A 14,429-nucleotide genomic window follows, 5' to 3' on the forward strand; every position below is an offset into this window, starting at 1 on the left:
ATAGAGTGACACTATAGCAGACTTGGTACGTTCTGCTTATGGTCATCTCCCCATGAGGGTGAAACAAAGAGAAGCATCTACCTTTGTATGGGGATTTTCTATGAAATATTGTTACGATCATCTCCCCTTGGGAATTAAAAGATACCTAAAAGTTATCCTGGCCATGTTTAGTTGAATTTTTGTGTATGTTTTGGTTTTAAAATGCACCGTGTAAAAAAAAAAAAAATCAAAGATAACTATCTACTGGTTAAGCCCAACCAACTAAAGAAATAGGTCTCTTAAAAAAAAAAAGAAAAGAAATACGTCTCTTGAATGAAATAAAACAGTTGAACTGAAAAAACAAAACAAAAAACCCCTTCCTTGTCTGTGTTGATTGGAAATCTCTATCCTAAAAGAATTAACATTGAACATGACTCAAAAAAATAGTCATAGGCATTATTTTTAGACTGTTTATATTTAAAATATAACAAATCTGAATGGTATTTACTTGGTATTGCTCCCTCCCCCCCCTTTACCTTATGCATTTCCTTCCTCTGGGAGTTGCCAAAGTTACTTGGTTCCTAAGTAATTGAGACTATGTATGTACCGATATATGTGCCCAGCTTTTAATAATTTAGTGCTCAGTTTTACCAATTTCTTTCAAGAGTTTTATTCAATAGAAGAGGATGCTTTTAATAGATCATGTTATATTATCTAAGAATTTCACAGTTAGTATACAGAAGTTATTAATGATTTTATATATTGTATGTTTGTATATACTCACACACATAATTTGTCTATAAATTTTATAACCTAGAGTTGTCATTAAAATTTCTACAAATTGATAGATTATTTTATTCTGCTCTGTTTAATTATATCCAATAATATAAATGAGTTTATTTCAGCTTTGCATGGAAAAAAAAGCATCATCTAAACTGTAGCACTTATTTAACATGTCTCCTAAACTAACCAGGATATAGGTGACTTCTGCTTTTATACACCTTTCAGTGGCTTGAGCATTAAATATGCTCATGTCTGCAATTAAGTGGGGAGAAAATTTTTTATTAGAGGGTAGATTGGGAAAGCCAATAGCTTTTAAATGTGTCCTGAATAAGGTCTTTAGGATCTAATTATGGTATTCTACCTAGCCTTAAATACATATTCTAAAACCAGACAATGGTTTTGTTTTATTTTCCAAATATTTGTTCCTTCTCACTAGATGGAATAATTGAAGTATTTTTATTTTTTACAAATGATTCAAGTTCTTAGTATTTATTTTCATGGTTGCAGTAGTGGTTTTTTAAAATCCTCTGGAGGATTTTCTTGGTGCTGTATTTTCAGATACTTGCGTGGAATAGAAACAATTTAAAATTAAGCCTGGAAGATGACAACAGAGCTATATAAATAGGTTGATATTATAACTAAATCAATAGGATTATTATTATTACACCTTGTTTTCTGCTTGAAACATTATAGTTCAGGTATTAATTATAATGTGCTTGTTCTTCTAGTATGGTAGGTGATGATGAAGATGCATTAAGTGATTCAGAAACCACTGAAACCCTGACTCCAGATATCTTAGCTAAGAAGTAAGTACTAATGACTGTGAAGTATTTTCACTTACACAGTTTTACTTGTTTTTAACTGGACAGAATTAAAGGTATTCTGCTATACTTGTACACATGTAAATAAAAAGCATGAGCCAAATTTATTTGGGTTTTTCATAGCAACTTTTGCAGTCTTGTTTCTAGATTAAAATCAAAGTATGCAGGTAGCAGAAAGATTAGAGTACTAGAGCCTGGTACACAGATTCCTTATGTCAAATCCCTGTGCTTTTAGTGATTTTTGGTTTTGTTTTTATTTAAATTAACATCCTATGTTTTAAAGGTTGAAGTAAGATGGAACATCTGGCTAGCTCAGTCAGAAGAGCATAGGACTCTTGGGGCTGTGAGTTTGAGCTACCTAGAGATTATGTAAACATAAACAAACTTTAAAAAATTCAAAATAAGAAAGGCAAAATAAGTGGATTAATAAACAAAAAGCTCTATTTCTTTGTTGTACACTGATTTCTGTCATTCTCCACTGTTCTTTTTGCTTACTGGTTTCTATACTCATTCCTACTTTCTTGCTTTTGTTTTCCTCATCAGGTTATAACTGGCATATTAATGATCTTTTAAATGTTTTTATGAGACTCAAGAGTTGAATGAATGAGACATTCAATAAAAGAATTCAGTGTTGATTTCTTTGTAAATGATTGTTGTATAGATTAGCTGCTGCTGAAGGCTCGGAGCCAAAGTATCGGGTTCATGAACAAGAAAGCAGTGAAGATGAAGATAGTGACCTCTCACCTGAAGAACAAGGTAGTTGATTTCCTTTACTGCTCTCAGCAGTGTGCTAATAATTTTTGCTAAAATAAATCTATTATTTGAAGATTGCCAAGTGGTTTTCCTTTTGAGGAAGTGGATGATGGAAGGTTAGGGAGCAACATTTTTAGAATTCAGATTCTACTTCTATGGGTTTATTGGATAGCAGCATCCCTCTCCCCTGCATACACACATCACCCTCCTTGGTTTTAAGAATTTGGGAAAAGATGTTAATTTATCTTTTAAGTAATTATAGGTGCTTCTTTCTTTTTACTTTTTTCTTTGTTACTATCTGTTATAGAATAGATGCTCAGTAAATATTAATGCTTTTAGAGTCATTGAGTGTTTGGATGATCTTAAAATGGATAGTAATAAGAGCTAATTTCCAGTTGCTTGTGCTTTTCTGTTTTAAAATAGTGATGAAGTCTACCAAGTGAACCAAGATGATCAGATGTAGAGTGAAGATCTTTTATAGGTCCCATTGAACAACAACAAAAAAACCAGTAATGTCATAGGCAAGGAGATAAAAGAGCCTTCTCAACAGGGTTGGAAGATCCTCTTGTAGCCCATACAGTTAAGGCATTGCCAGCTACTCATGGTTTCTGTTTTTATAAGTAACAGTGGTTGTCTGTGGAGGTAAGAAGTAAAGGAAGAGATTTCACCTTCTTGCTTTTTCCACTTTTTGAACCATGTAGAATGTAGAGTCTTTTCAAAAAATAAAATTATATAGTTCTTAAACAATTTTTAAAAGGAAAAACCCCCCAAAAAATAAATAAATAAAAGGAAAAACCAAGCCTATTTATAGGAAAAAAGATGCAAGAAAAACACACACCCTCACAAAAAAGAAGAAGAGTTAGTAGTGTGCCTGAAGCCTTGAAATGTGGGTGAAATTTGGATGTTACCTGTAACTATAAAGAAGTTCAAAAACTTTAGAACTGCGATTCTGAATATTTGCTAGTTGTCAGGATCTTTGTCATGTGTAACTCCTAAGATATAATTTGCTACTCCTGTCTGTCATCTTCAGAGTATAGCTTATTCAACAAACTGTAATGCTCTGAGTGTTATTGTTGTACAAGAGAAAAAAATTTTACATATAGTCTAATCCCAAGTTTTATTATGTTTTGTACCCTCAATGACTTCCTAACTTAGTATCCAAAAATATACCCCAAAGACCCTTGAAAACAGTTTGAAATAGAAGTGGTTTCTGGAGCTGGTTTGTAATTTTTTAATTTTTATTTTTTAAAGATTTTATTTATTTATGAGAGACAGAGAGAGAGAGGCAGAGAGACAGAGAGAGAGAGACACAGGCAGAGGGAGAAGCAGGCTCCATGCAGGGAGCTCGACGTGGGACTGGATCCCGGATCCTCAGGATCACACTCTGGCCTGAAGGCAGCGGTAAACCGCTGAGCCACCGGAGCTGCCCTGGAGCTGTTGTTTTTTTTTTTTAAATTATTTTCGTAATAATATGATCTAATGAGAACAGTAATTTATTATTAGCCTGTATTGTCAGTATTTGTTAAGGGATTCTCCCCCAAAATTGTAATTCTCTGAATTGGCCAGCAGGGGGAACAGTTTGGTTACAATTTCAAAAGTTCTATTCCTACTAGTAGAATTACTCCTGTAGGTGTTTATTGCTTTTACACAATTACATATCTGAAAGTACTTGTTTATTGATAGAAATGCTTAGAAAAAATTATCTTGTAATTGATAGTATAACAATTAAGATATTGGTTGTAGAGTCAGACAAATATAAGTTGGTACTCCAGGTATAGGTCACTTGTCTCATTTGTAATTTCTCTGAGCCTGTTTCTTCATGTCAAGTTGGGAACTATAAAATTATTTAGAGGTATTGTGAGTATTAAATGAGATAAAGAATCTAAAGCACTTAACACTGATTCCATCATATTGTGTTTAGTAAATAATAACTTCTAATAACTTAAATAATTGGTGTATTCTCCATTATTTTACAGAATAGTAAAACAAAGTATAAAAAAAGTAATTCACTTGTGAAATTTACCTGGAGAGTTGATTATTGTTAGAGCCAAGCCTAAAATCTTAATGTCCTTGTACTCTTTGTAGTATGTTGCTCTGCCATACAAGGTTATAGATAAATGAACATGAATAAAGAAGATTAAGACCACTTGTATTACCATCATTCTACAAAATGAATATATTGTGTATTTTAAACTTACATAAAGAATTTGAATATTCTAAAATTAAAATGTATCTATAACAAGCAAAACCAAGTTCAGCATCTCTTAGAATAAAAAAGAAATCATTTTCTTAGACTATAAATATTATTCACAGGAGAGAAATACTGTAATGTCAACTCCTAGGAATAAGAAACTGCAAATTAAAACAGCATCATGAGGATGCCTGGGTGTGGCTCAGTTGGTTTACCAGCCGACTCTTGATGTCAGCTCAGGTCTTGATCTTAGGGTTGTGAGTTCAACCACTTATATTGGTTGAGCATGTGGCCTACATACATACGTACGTAGGTACGTACATACATACGTAAATAAGCAATATTATGGTCTCTGTCTTTACTTTCAGATTAACAAAGATTAGAAAAAATGAGTTTCTCTTTGGGTGTGACTGTGGAAAAATAAATTACTCATATACTATTGGTGGGCATGAAAAATGGCTTGGCTTTTCTGGAGGGCAGTTGAATATATGAGCCAAAAGGTGTAAAAGAAAATGACACTCTTTGATCTAGCAGTCAGTTTCTCAGAGTCTGTTCCAATTTGTAAATATTTCTGACTAAGTTCATATTAAGAGAATAGAACCAAAACATAACATGTATGTGTATACTATAAAAACTATAAAACATTGAAAATATACAGGAAGAGATTAGAAATCTTTGACCCAAGAATAGAGAATTAAATGGTAACTCAGTGCATTGTAACCATTTAAAAATTAGATAAATCTTTTATGTACATTGCAGAATTTTACTGTATCTTCATGTACCTTATTGTCTAGACTCTGGATCTCTTTATGGTAAAAGAAAGGGTCATACACTTTCTCAGATGATAGGCATAAACTGAACCTTCCCTGGGCAAACTGGGACTTCTGTAATTGTGACTATATGGTGAATGAAAAAATAGCATATATAAAAAGGAGTTATTTTTATTTTATTATTATTATTTTTTAAAGATTTTATTTATTTATTCATGAGAGAGACACACACAGAGAAAGGCAGAAACACAGGCAGAGGGAGAAGCAGGCCGCATGCAGGGAGCCCGACGTGGGACCCGATCCCCGGTCTCCAGAATCACACCCTGGGCGGCAGGCGGCGCTAAACCGCTGAGCCACCGGGGCTGCCCGATAGGAGTTATTTTTATTTTTATTTTTTTATTTTTTATTTTTTTATTTTTTAGGAGTTATTTTTAGAAAACTTTTTAGAAAAAAGTCTGAAGTCATAAGATGTTTATTTCTGCCTGAGGAAATCAAGTGTTTTTTGTTTTTTTTTTTAAGTTTCTATCATATGTTATTTTGTAATGATAAAAAGTGTTACCTTTTTAGTGAATAGATCTGGTATTGGAGGCAATTAGAACCATTTTTTTTTTTCAAAGATTTTATTTATTTATTCATGAGAGAGAGGCAGAGACACAGGCAGAAGGAGAAGCAGACTCCATGCAGGGGGCCCAATTCGGGACTCGATCCCAGGTCTCCAGGATCACACCCCGGGCTGAAGGCGGCACTAAACTGCTATGCCACCCGGGCTGCCCAATTAGAACCATTTTTAAAAATTTATTATTGAAAAAAGTTATTATTGAAGTATAATTGATGTTACATTAGTTTTCAGATGTATAACATATCTATTCAATTCTGTACATTACTTAATGTTCATCATAACTATAGTCACTGTTACCATATAGTGTTATTACAGTATTTTTTATCATATTCCCTATGTTTTTCTTGACATCTCCATGACTTACTTTGTTACTGAAGTTTGTAAAACCATTTTGTTTGTTTCTTAATACTGGTTTTTATATCATTTGAATACTTGAAAGGCATCACTAAAAATTTATGTGATGTCATGTGGATTTGGTCTTTTTACTGGCCTCTTTTTTTCAATTTGACTTCCCTCTACCATATGAAGTTCTCAAAGAGTAAAACAGATTACAAAAATAATTCATAAGCAGAGAAGAAAGATGCCTGGCAAGATCTTGGTTTGAAACAAATGTTTATGGAATAATACTGAGATGGTGGTTGGTGGTCTCAGAACTTTTCTTCTCCCAACCCAAATAGAGGCTGAAAAGTGATTGATCAGTATTAACAAGAACTATAAATGTCTGCTTTTGAAACATAAATAAGTGTAAGTCATTTATACTTACAGATGATTATAAAAACTTGGAATTAAATTAAAGGAGATTGAGAGTACTTTGAGTAGCCTTATTCAGAGATTTCTCCATGCTTTTGTGGCATTAAAGTACTTTCATGAATACTATAATAAAACTATGATAAATGAATTTTAATGCTCTTGTTTGAGAAAATAAATACTTGGCAATTTTATGTCACCCCCCCCTTTTATTTACTGATCTAAGAAATTTTAAAATCTTAGAACTATTTCTTTGTTAGTAGTCCTTAAGTGCTGTTAATAAAATATGATCAGTTAAAAAATACATACATGATCAGTTATATTGATTTGCTGCTAACCTTATGTTTCTTTGGTGAAGACTATAAATAAAAGAATAATCTAGGATTACTCACTGTTTGTTATAACAGCTTTTCCTTAAAATTACTTAGGGAATGAGGTTATGTTTTTAGCTAGCAGTGTTTTAAATCATGGCAGTTTCTTAATGGATAATGAGAATTTATTTTGCTGATAAGAATTTTTAAAGGAATTTTAGTTAATTATAAAAATGGAAGGCTCGGGATCCCTGGGTGGCGCAGCAGTTTAGCTCCTGTCTTTGGCCCAGGGCGCGATCCTGGAGACCCGGGATCGAATCCCACATCGGGCTCCCGGTGCATGGAGCCTGCTTCTCCCTCTGCCTGTGTCTCTGCCTCTCTCTCTCTGTGTGTGTGACTATCATAAATAAATAAAAATTAAAAAAAAAATTAAAAAAAAATGGAAGGCTCAAATACTAAAATTACCCCACAGTTCCTTGACCCAGAATTATTATTATTTTTTATTTTTTTATTTTTAAAAAAATACTTTTAATTTTTTTTCAATTTATTTATTTATGATAGTCACAGAGAGAGAGAGGCAGAGACACAGGCAGAGGGAGAAGCAGGCTCCATGCACCGGGAGCCCAATGTGGGATTCCATCCCAGGTCTCCAGGATCGCGCCCTGGGCTGAAGGCAGGCGCCAAACCGCTGCGCCACCCAGGGATCCCCTATTATTATTATTTTTTAAAGATTTTATTTATTTATTCATGAGAGACACAGAGAGAGAGGCAGAGACACAGGCAGAGAGAGAAGCAGGATCCACGCAGGGAGCCTAATGTGAGACTCAATCCTGGATCCCAGGATCACACCCTGAGCCAAAGGCAGACGCTCAACCACTGAGTCACCCAGGTGTCCCAATCCAGAATAAACACTGTTAATTTTTGAGTCTTATTTTCTGTGTGTATGCATACCCATGCTTGCATACTTTTTACTTGACATGTATATGGTATTACATAGCTTGTTTTTCCCCATTCAACTCTTTCTGGAGATTTTTCTTATGTCTTTAAATTTTCTTCAGAGATATAACTACCAATGGTATTTATTCCTATTTTCCCATTAAGTTGTACTTGAACTGTCTAAAGCAGAGGTGTGCAAACTTTTTTGTAAAGGTCAAGATAGTAAATATTTTAGGTTTTATGGGCCACATGGCCTCTATTGCACCTACTCAACCCTACCATTGAGCTCAAAAGTAGCCATAAGCATTACAGAAACAAATGAACATGATTTTGTTCAAAATAAGGTGTTTTGTGTGTGTGTGGTTTTTTTTTAAGATTTTATTTATTTATTTGGGGGAGAGAGAGAGGAAGAGAGAGCATGAGTGGTGGGGAGAGACAGAGGGAAAAGCAGACTCCCCAGTGAGCAAAAAGCGTGATGTGGGGCTCTATCCCATGACCCTGGGATCATGACCTGAGCTGACAGCAGATGCTTAATTGACTGAGCCACTCAGGTGCCCCCCAGTAATAGTTTATTTACCAAACAGATGCAGGCTGTAGTTTGCTAATCACTGAGCTATTTCCTAAGCCTACTTTTTGTATCTTGTAGAAAAAAAGCGACAGTTTGAAATGAAAAGGAAGCTTCACTACAATGAAGGACTGAATATTAAATTAGCTAGACAATTAATTTCAAAAGACCTACATGATGAAGAGGAAGATGAAGAAATGTCAGAGACTGCAGCTGAAGAAAGCATGAACACAGAAGAGTCAAATCAAGGTTAGATGTTTCTGAAATTATCACTGAGACACTTGTGATTCTTTGTGCCTAAATAACAACTTTCTTTTGCTTTACACGTTTGAAAAGCCTTAGAAAAAAATTTTTGATATTGACTTAATTTATTATGCCAAACTTTCTGAAATTTCAACCCCTTTGGCCAATTTCAAAATAAAGTTTTTATGCCCAGAGTTGATATGATTGAAGACCATATGTATATGGCTGGGATTTTTTGTTTAGTTGGCTTAAACAGTGATGTTTGTCTTTACTTTTTTTTCTTTTTTTTCTTTTTCAAGATTTTATTTATTCATGAGAGACACAGAGAGAGAGAGAGAGAGAGAGGCAGAGACACAGGCAGAGGGAGAAGCAGGCTCCATGTAGGGAGCCTGATGTGGGACTTGATCTCGGGACTCCAGGATCACACCCTGGACTGAAGGCAGATATTCAACCGCTGAGCCACCCAGGCGCCCTTGTTTGTCTTCACATTAAGCTGTGTTTTGTTTTTGATGTTTCAGATTATATTTTATCTAAATTAAGGTTTAAACTTTTTTAAAGAAGAGTATTTTTAATAAAACAAGATCTGTTTTTTACCATCTTTTTAAGTACAAAGTGTGTAATTTCTTTCTAATGTTGATTCTTTTGACTGTTGGATTGACAAAATATGTCTGATTTTTTTTTTTTTAAGATTCTTATTTATTTATTCATGAGCGACAAAGAGAGAGAGAGAGAGGCAGAGACACAGGCAGAGGGAGAAGCAGGCTCCATGCAGGGAGCCCGACATGGGACTCGATCCCGGGTCTCCAGGATTACACCCTGGGCTAAAGGTGGTGCCAAACTGCTGAGCCACCTGGGCTGCCCTGATTTTTATTTGTTTTTTGTTTTTTTTAATTGTTTTATTTATTTATGATAGTCACAGAGAGAGAGAGAGGCAGAGACATAGGCAGAGGGAGAAGCAGGCTCCATGCACCGGGAGCCTGATGTGGGATTCGATCCCGGGTCTCCAGGATCGCGCCCTGGGCCAAAGGCAAGCGCCGAACCACTGCGCCACCCAGGGATCCCCTGTTTTTAAGTCTTGGGACAGTCAGTCCTTACAATCTGCCAACTCCTGATCCATCATAGCTAATAGATTTTATTTATTTTTAATTCTGGTATTTAATGAAGGTGAATCTTCTTTATTGCTAACGCACATTTTATTCCCATTTACCTACTCTTTGTACTTGAAAACTAATGCTTTGTCCTGCAAACTGGAGATGTAACTTACTTTATTTGTGGTGCCTCAAATGCTTAAGTCTTAGGAAAGTAGATCATTATTATATTATTGTTTTGTTGAACATATAAAATATGAATGATTCTGTGATAGAATCTGATGACTCTGTGCCTCATTTAATATCCTAATTACAATATTTTTTATTCCATATTATACATTAGCCTTTCATTTTGTTTCATATATATAGCATTTCACTTCAGTTTTATTCACCATAGTTTTTTTAGCTTATATTTAAGTGAACAAACTTCATTTCAAGTAATTATTGTCATATATCTCTCTCTCCCTCTTTTAAAATTTATTATCCATTTTTAGGTGACATACCTTAATCTATCTTTGTTTCCCATTTACCTGTATCTTGATTTATTTTGGTTTTTTTGTTTTGTTTTTGTTTTTTTTTTAAAAGATTTTATTTATTTATTCATGAGAGACACAGAGAGAGAGAGGCAGAGACACAGGCAGAGGGAGAAGCAGGCTCCATGCAGGGAGCCCGATGCGGGACTCGATCCCGGGTCTCCAGGATCATGCCCTGGGCTGAAGGAGGCGCTAAACCGCTGAGTCACCCAGGCTCCCTCTTGATTTATTTTGATGTATTCAAAATGAATGTTTCAAAAAAAAAAAAAAAAAAAAAAAAAACAAAATGAATGTTTCTTTGGTTAAAACTTTTCATAAATTTCTGCTTGGACTTTCAATATTGATTTTTAGTGACTCTGTTCAAAAACACTAGAAATGGGGCAGCCCGGGGTGGCTCAGCAGTTTAGCGCTGCCTTCGGCCCAGGGCTGGGTAGAGTCACATCCAGCTCCCTGCGTGGAGCCTGCTTCTCCCTCTGCCTGTGTCTCTCTCTCTCTCTGTGTGTCTCATGAATAAATAAATAAAATCTTAAAAAAAAAAAAAACACTAGAAATGTCCCTTGTTTGCTGCAAATTTGTACCAGTACCATTGTGTCAAAGATTAAAAGGATTTTTTTTTTAAGATTGATTGATTGATTGGAGGTGGAGACAGAGGGTGAGGGGAAAAGAATCTTAAGCAGATTCCACTCTCAGTGCAGAGCCTGACGTGGGGCTCGATCTCATGGCCCTGAGAATGTGACCTGAGCCGAAACCAAGAGTTGGACACTTAAGTGAATGTGCCACCTAGGTGCCACAGATTTCGTTGTTTTTTTTGTGTGATTTTTATTTTTAAGCCATTGCTTTTGAAAAATAACTTTGGCCTTTTGTCTGTCATTGCTGGTAAGATACTAGATTTCACACATTTAGTACATAAATACATTTTTTTCTTTTAAATATAATAGTTGGGGGCAGCCTGGGTGGCTCAGCGGTTTAACGCCGCCTGCAGCCCGGGGTGTGATCCTGGAGACCAGGGATCAAGTCCCATGTCAGGCTCCCTGCATGGAGCCTGCTTCTCCCTCTGCCTGTGTCTCTGTCTCTCTCATGAATAAATAAATAAAATCTTTAAAAGATAATTAAAAAAAATAGATGATTAAAATTTGTGTTAGCTCAGTGCCTTATTTTTCTTCAATGGAGACATTTTTTTATTTAGCATCATAAAGTCCACAAGGATAGTAAAGACTATGTAAAAAGGCTTAGGGAAGTAAGCTCCTTATTTCTCCTGTAGTCGTTTTGAGCCTTAAAAAATCTCCAGGTTCTATGTAGCCCGTTACTTTATGAGCATTGTCATTCTCCTCTGTTTTTTTTGTTGTTGTTTTTATAAAAAGAAAAGTAGTATGTTTAGACTCTTACGGAAATATTTTCTTGTTTTGAAATCTTTTTATAACTTTGGATATTTGAGTTAACTGTCTAATTGTGATTTATTCACAGAAATGTTCAGTCTGAAACCTTTTGTCCCATCACCAAGCAGACACTCTTGTTCTGCTCTTTAAAATATTTAGGAAGTATACAGATTCTTTTATGTCAAACTAATCAGCCTACATCAAATATACCTTATTTGTTTCTTAGATTTCTATATTTATCATCCATGGCAGTAAAAGAGGACTTTAGCTCAGGTAGTTCCAAAGTTGGCAGTACACAATAAATTATGTTGATTTTTTTTCTTTTATCTTTGCAGGATCTACTACAAGTGACCAACTGCAAAACAAATCACAGAGTTCGTAGAAAAGATTTGTTCAACACTGTAATTGTTTGTCAGATACAGACCCTGTTACTATAATACACTGCTTCTTGTTCTCAACAATTCATGACTTAAGTACCAAAATGCATACCAATTATTATATATTGCCAAGAATTAAATGACTTTAGAGACTAATTAGACTGAAAATGCCTAATTGATACATATATTCTTGTGCCTAGTACTTCACCACAAATATAGTATAATATCATCAGTCCTAAACTGCGTTACTTTTTGTAAGAACACTGGTTAATTTGTATAAGATATTATATAGCTTTTTATGCTTTAGAGGTTAAAATAATATCTTTTGGGGGGATCTAATTTATTTTCTTCACTTCTAGGTGTGATAGCTCTTATAAAAAGGTATTTTGTTTGTTTTTTTTTTAAATCAAAGTCCAAAAAAAAGAAAAAAAAATAAAAATAAATCAAAGTCCAGTTGGAATAACAGAGTATATAAGCTGGTAAATACTCAATGCAAAAAGTATTTTAACATGTATCTTCAACTTGATTTGTCTGTTTAATTGAAAAGGATTATAAGAGTAACTGTTGCATTTTCTGGCCTACTATCTTTAAAATTCCCCTTGAATTTCTTTGTTTACAGGGGCAGGATTGAATTTTTCCTCATCAAAACTAGCTTTTTTCACAAATAAATTATCAGGTTAAACTTGCACTAACATCTGCTCTGTTTTTTGTACAATTGATGGGCAGACTTTGAGATCAGTTTTTTAAATAAATAAAGTTCTGATACAGTCTCAACATTCCCTTTGTACACCTGTCTTAACCTCCTGCCTTTGTTTCTTACTCCTTTCCACATATACACACATCGTCCTTTACCTTTATAAAGGATCATAAAGATTGTCTTGAAATTAGGAACTCTTCCTTCTCTCATATATTCTATCATTTGCTGCTACAATGAAATTTTTATTTGACTATCAATGCCTATTCTTCTAATACATGGAGAATATTAAAGAGCAGCCGTCGTATAGACAGGAAACACAATTCAACTGTGGAATTTCTGCACCTCTTTGATTTACAGCTTGCTAAGTAAATTGCTGTAACTAGTTTATTGTTTGACTTGATTAGACCTTAGGAAACAACAGATTTTTTGCATGATGAGAGAATTGTGTGTAACCAGTGATATGATAGTTCCTGAATGTACAGACAGAAGTAATCCTGAATACTTTTTAATTTAAAAATTTAAATAGTCCCTGCTTTAAGGGAATATGATAATGTAAACTATAACAAATGTGCTTTATTCTTCTAACACAGTAAGATCTGAATTTTTTTCCTGAAATGAAGTGTAGCTCCTGTGTATCTTAGTGATAGTTTCATTTCTAGTCAATTATTTGTATCTTAATTTTTTGTCAGTACCAAAAGAACTCATTATATGAACAGACTTTTAAAATAATTTCTGTATATTGTGTATATGAAATGGCTTTTATTGAAGAGCTTATCTTCCACTTGCAAGTTTATGAAAATACCAATATGTCAAAATAAATAAAAAGTGGGAGAATTCTTTGCTGTTAGAAGAATGTGCCTATTATTTTGAATAACTTTTTTTAATGGGATCCAATCAGAGTACTTCTAAACTATATAGTGTCCTGACTAAACTTATTAGCTCGTTATACCTCTGATATATAAACAAAATAACATTTATATCTGCTTTTTGAATTTAGAATGTTGAAGTATTCTTACTGGTTTAAATCCACCTTGGGGAATTTAAGCTTATACATATGTGTATATATACGTTCATGCCACATAGACTTCTGTTCTTGGTGTTGTCATTTTGAGTTCTGAGAATGTATCCACATACTCTTTATATTTGTAGAAATAGCTGTTCAACAGTGAAGAAAAGGTAAGACCTTTAGTAACTCATTTGTTTGGCTGTTTTCTGCAAACTGTCTTGAAACTATAATCACAGGCAAATTCTCATTTCTGGGTTCAGGAAGTAAGTAATTACCTCAGGAATAAGACATGAAAAATGACAATGCTTAGTAGGATGAAAACTGTTTTCATCGTGTCATGAGTTCCTCATTGATGGGGCATTGGAGTGTTTTAAAAAATGAGTCTAGAATTCAAGTTAGATTTTCCTTTGGAGAAAGTTATATGTTAGTGTTCAGTTAGCCAAGGTAGATTTTATTTTCAACTTCTTAGTATCACTTCTACTTAATCCTTTTGTTATCATCTTTTTTGTTTATTCATTTTTCAGTCTGAAATTGAGCAGTGATCCTCTTTAAAATCAATATAGTGGTATGAAAGATTTTTAAGAATAAATTGAATATTGAGGAAAAGAAGCACTATTTTCCCCTAGACATTCAC

General features: G+C 34.2%; 1 protein-coding gene across 1 annotated transcript in view; it reads left to right on the forward strand.

The window, feature by feature from the left end:
• Positions 1-13,625, forward strand: part of PPP1R2 (protein phosphatase 1 regulatory inhibitor subunit 2) — a 29,005-nt gene extending 15,380 nt beyond the window's left edge. Inside the window, exons 3-6 of the mRNA XM_025990327.2 lie at positions 1,491-1,568; positions 2,245-2,339; positions 8,557-8,724; positions 12,051-13,625. Coding sequence (XP_025846112.1) covers positions 1,491-1,568; positions 2,245-2,339; positions 8,557-8,724; positions 12,051-12,097 — 388 coding nt within the window. The 3' untranslated portion in view covers positions 12,098-13,625. The remainder of the gene's footprint in view (positions 1-1,490; positions 1,569-2,244; positions 2,340-8,556; positions 8,725-12,050) is intronic.
• The last annotated feature ends 804 nt before the right edge of the window (positions 13,626-14,429 follow it).

Source organism: Vulpes vulpes, chromosome 1, assembly GCF_048418805.1.
Source record: "Vulpes vulpes isolate BD-2025 chromosome 1, VulVul3, whole genome shotgun sequence".
Lineage (NCBI taxonomy): Eukaryota > Metazoa > Chordata > Mammalia > Carnivora > Canidae > Vulpes > Vulpes vulpes.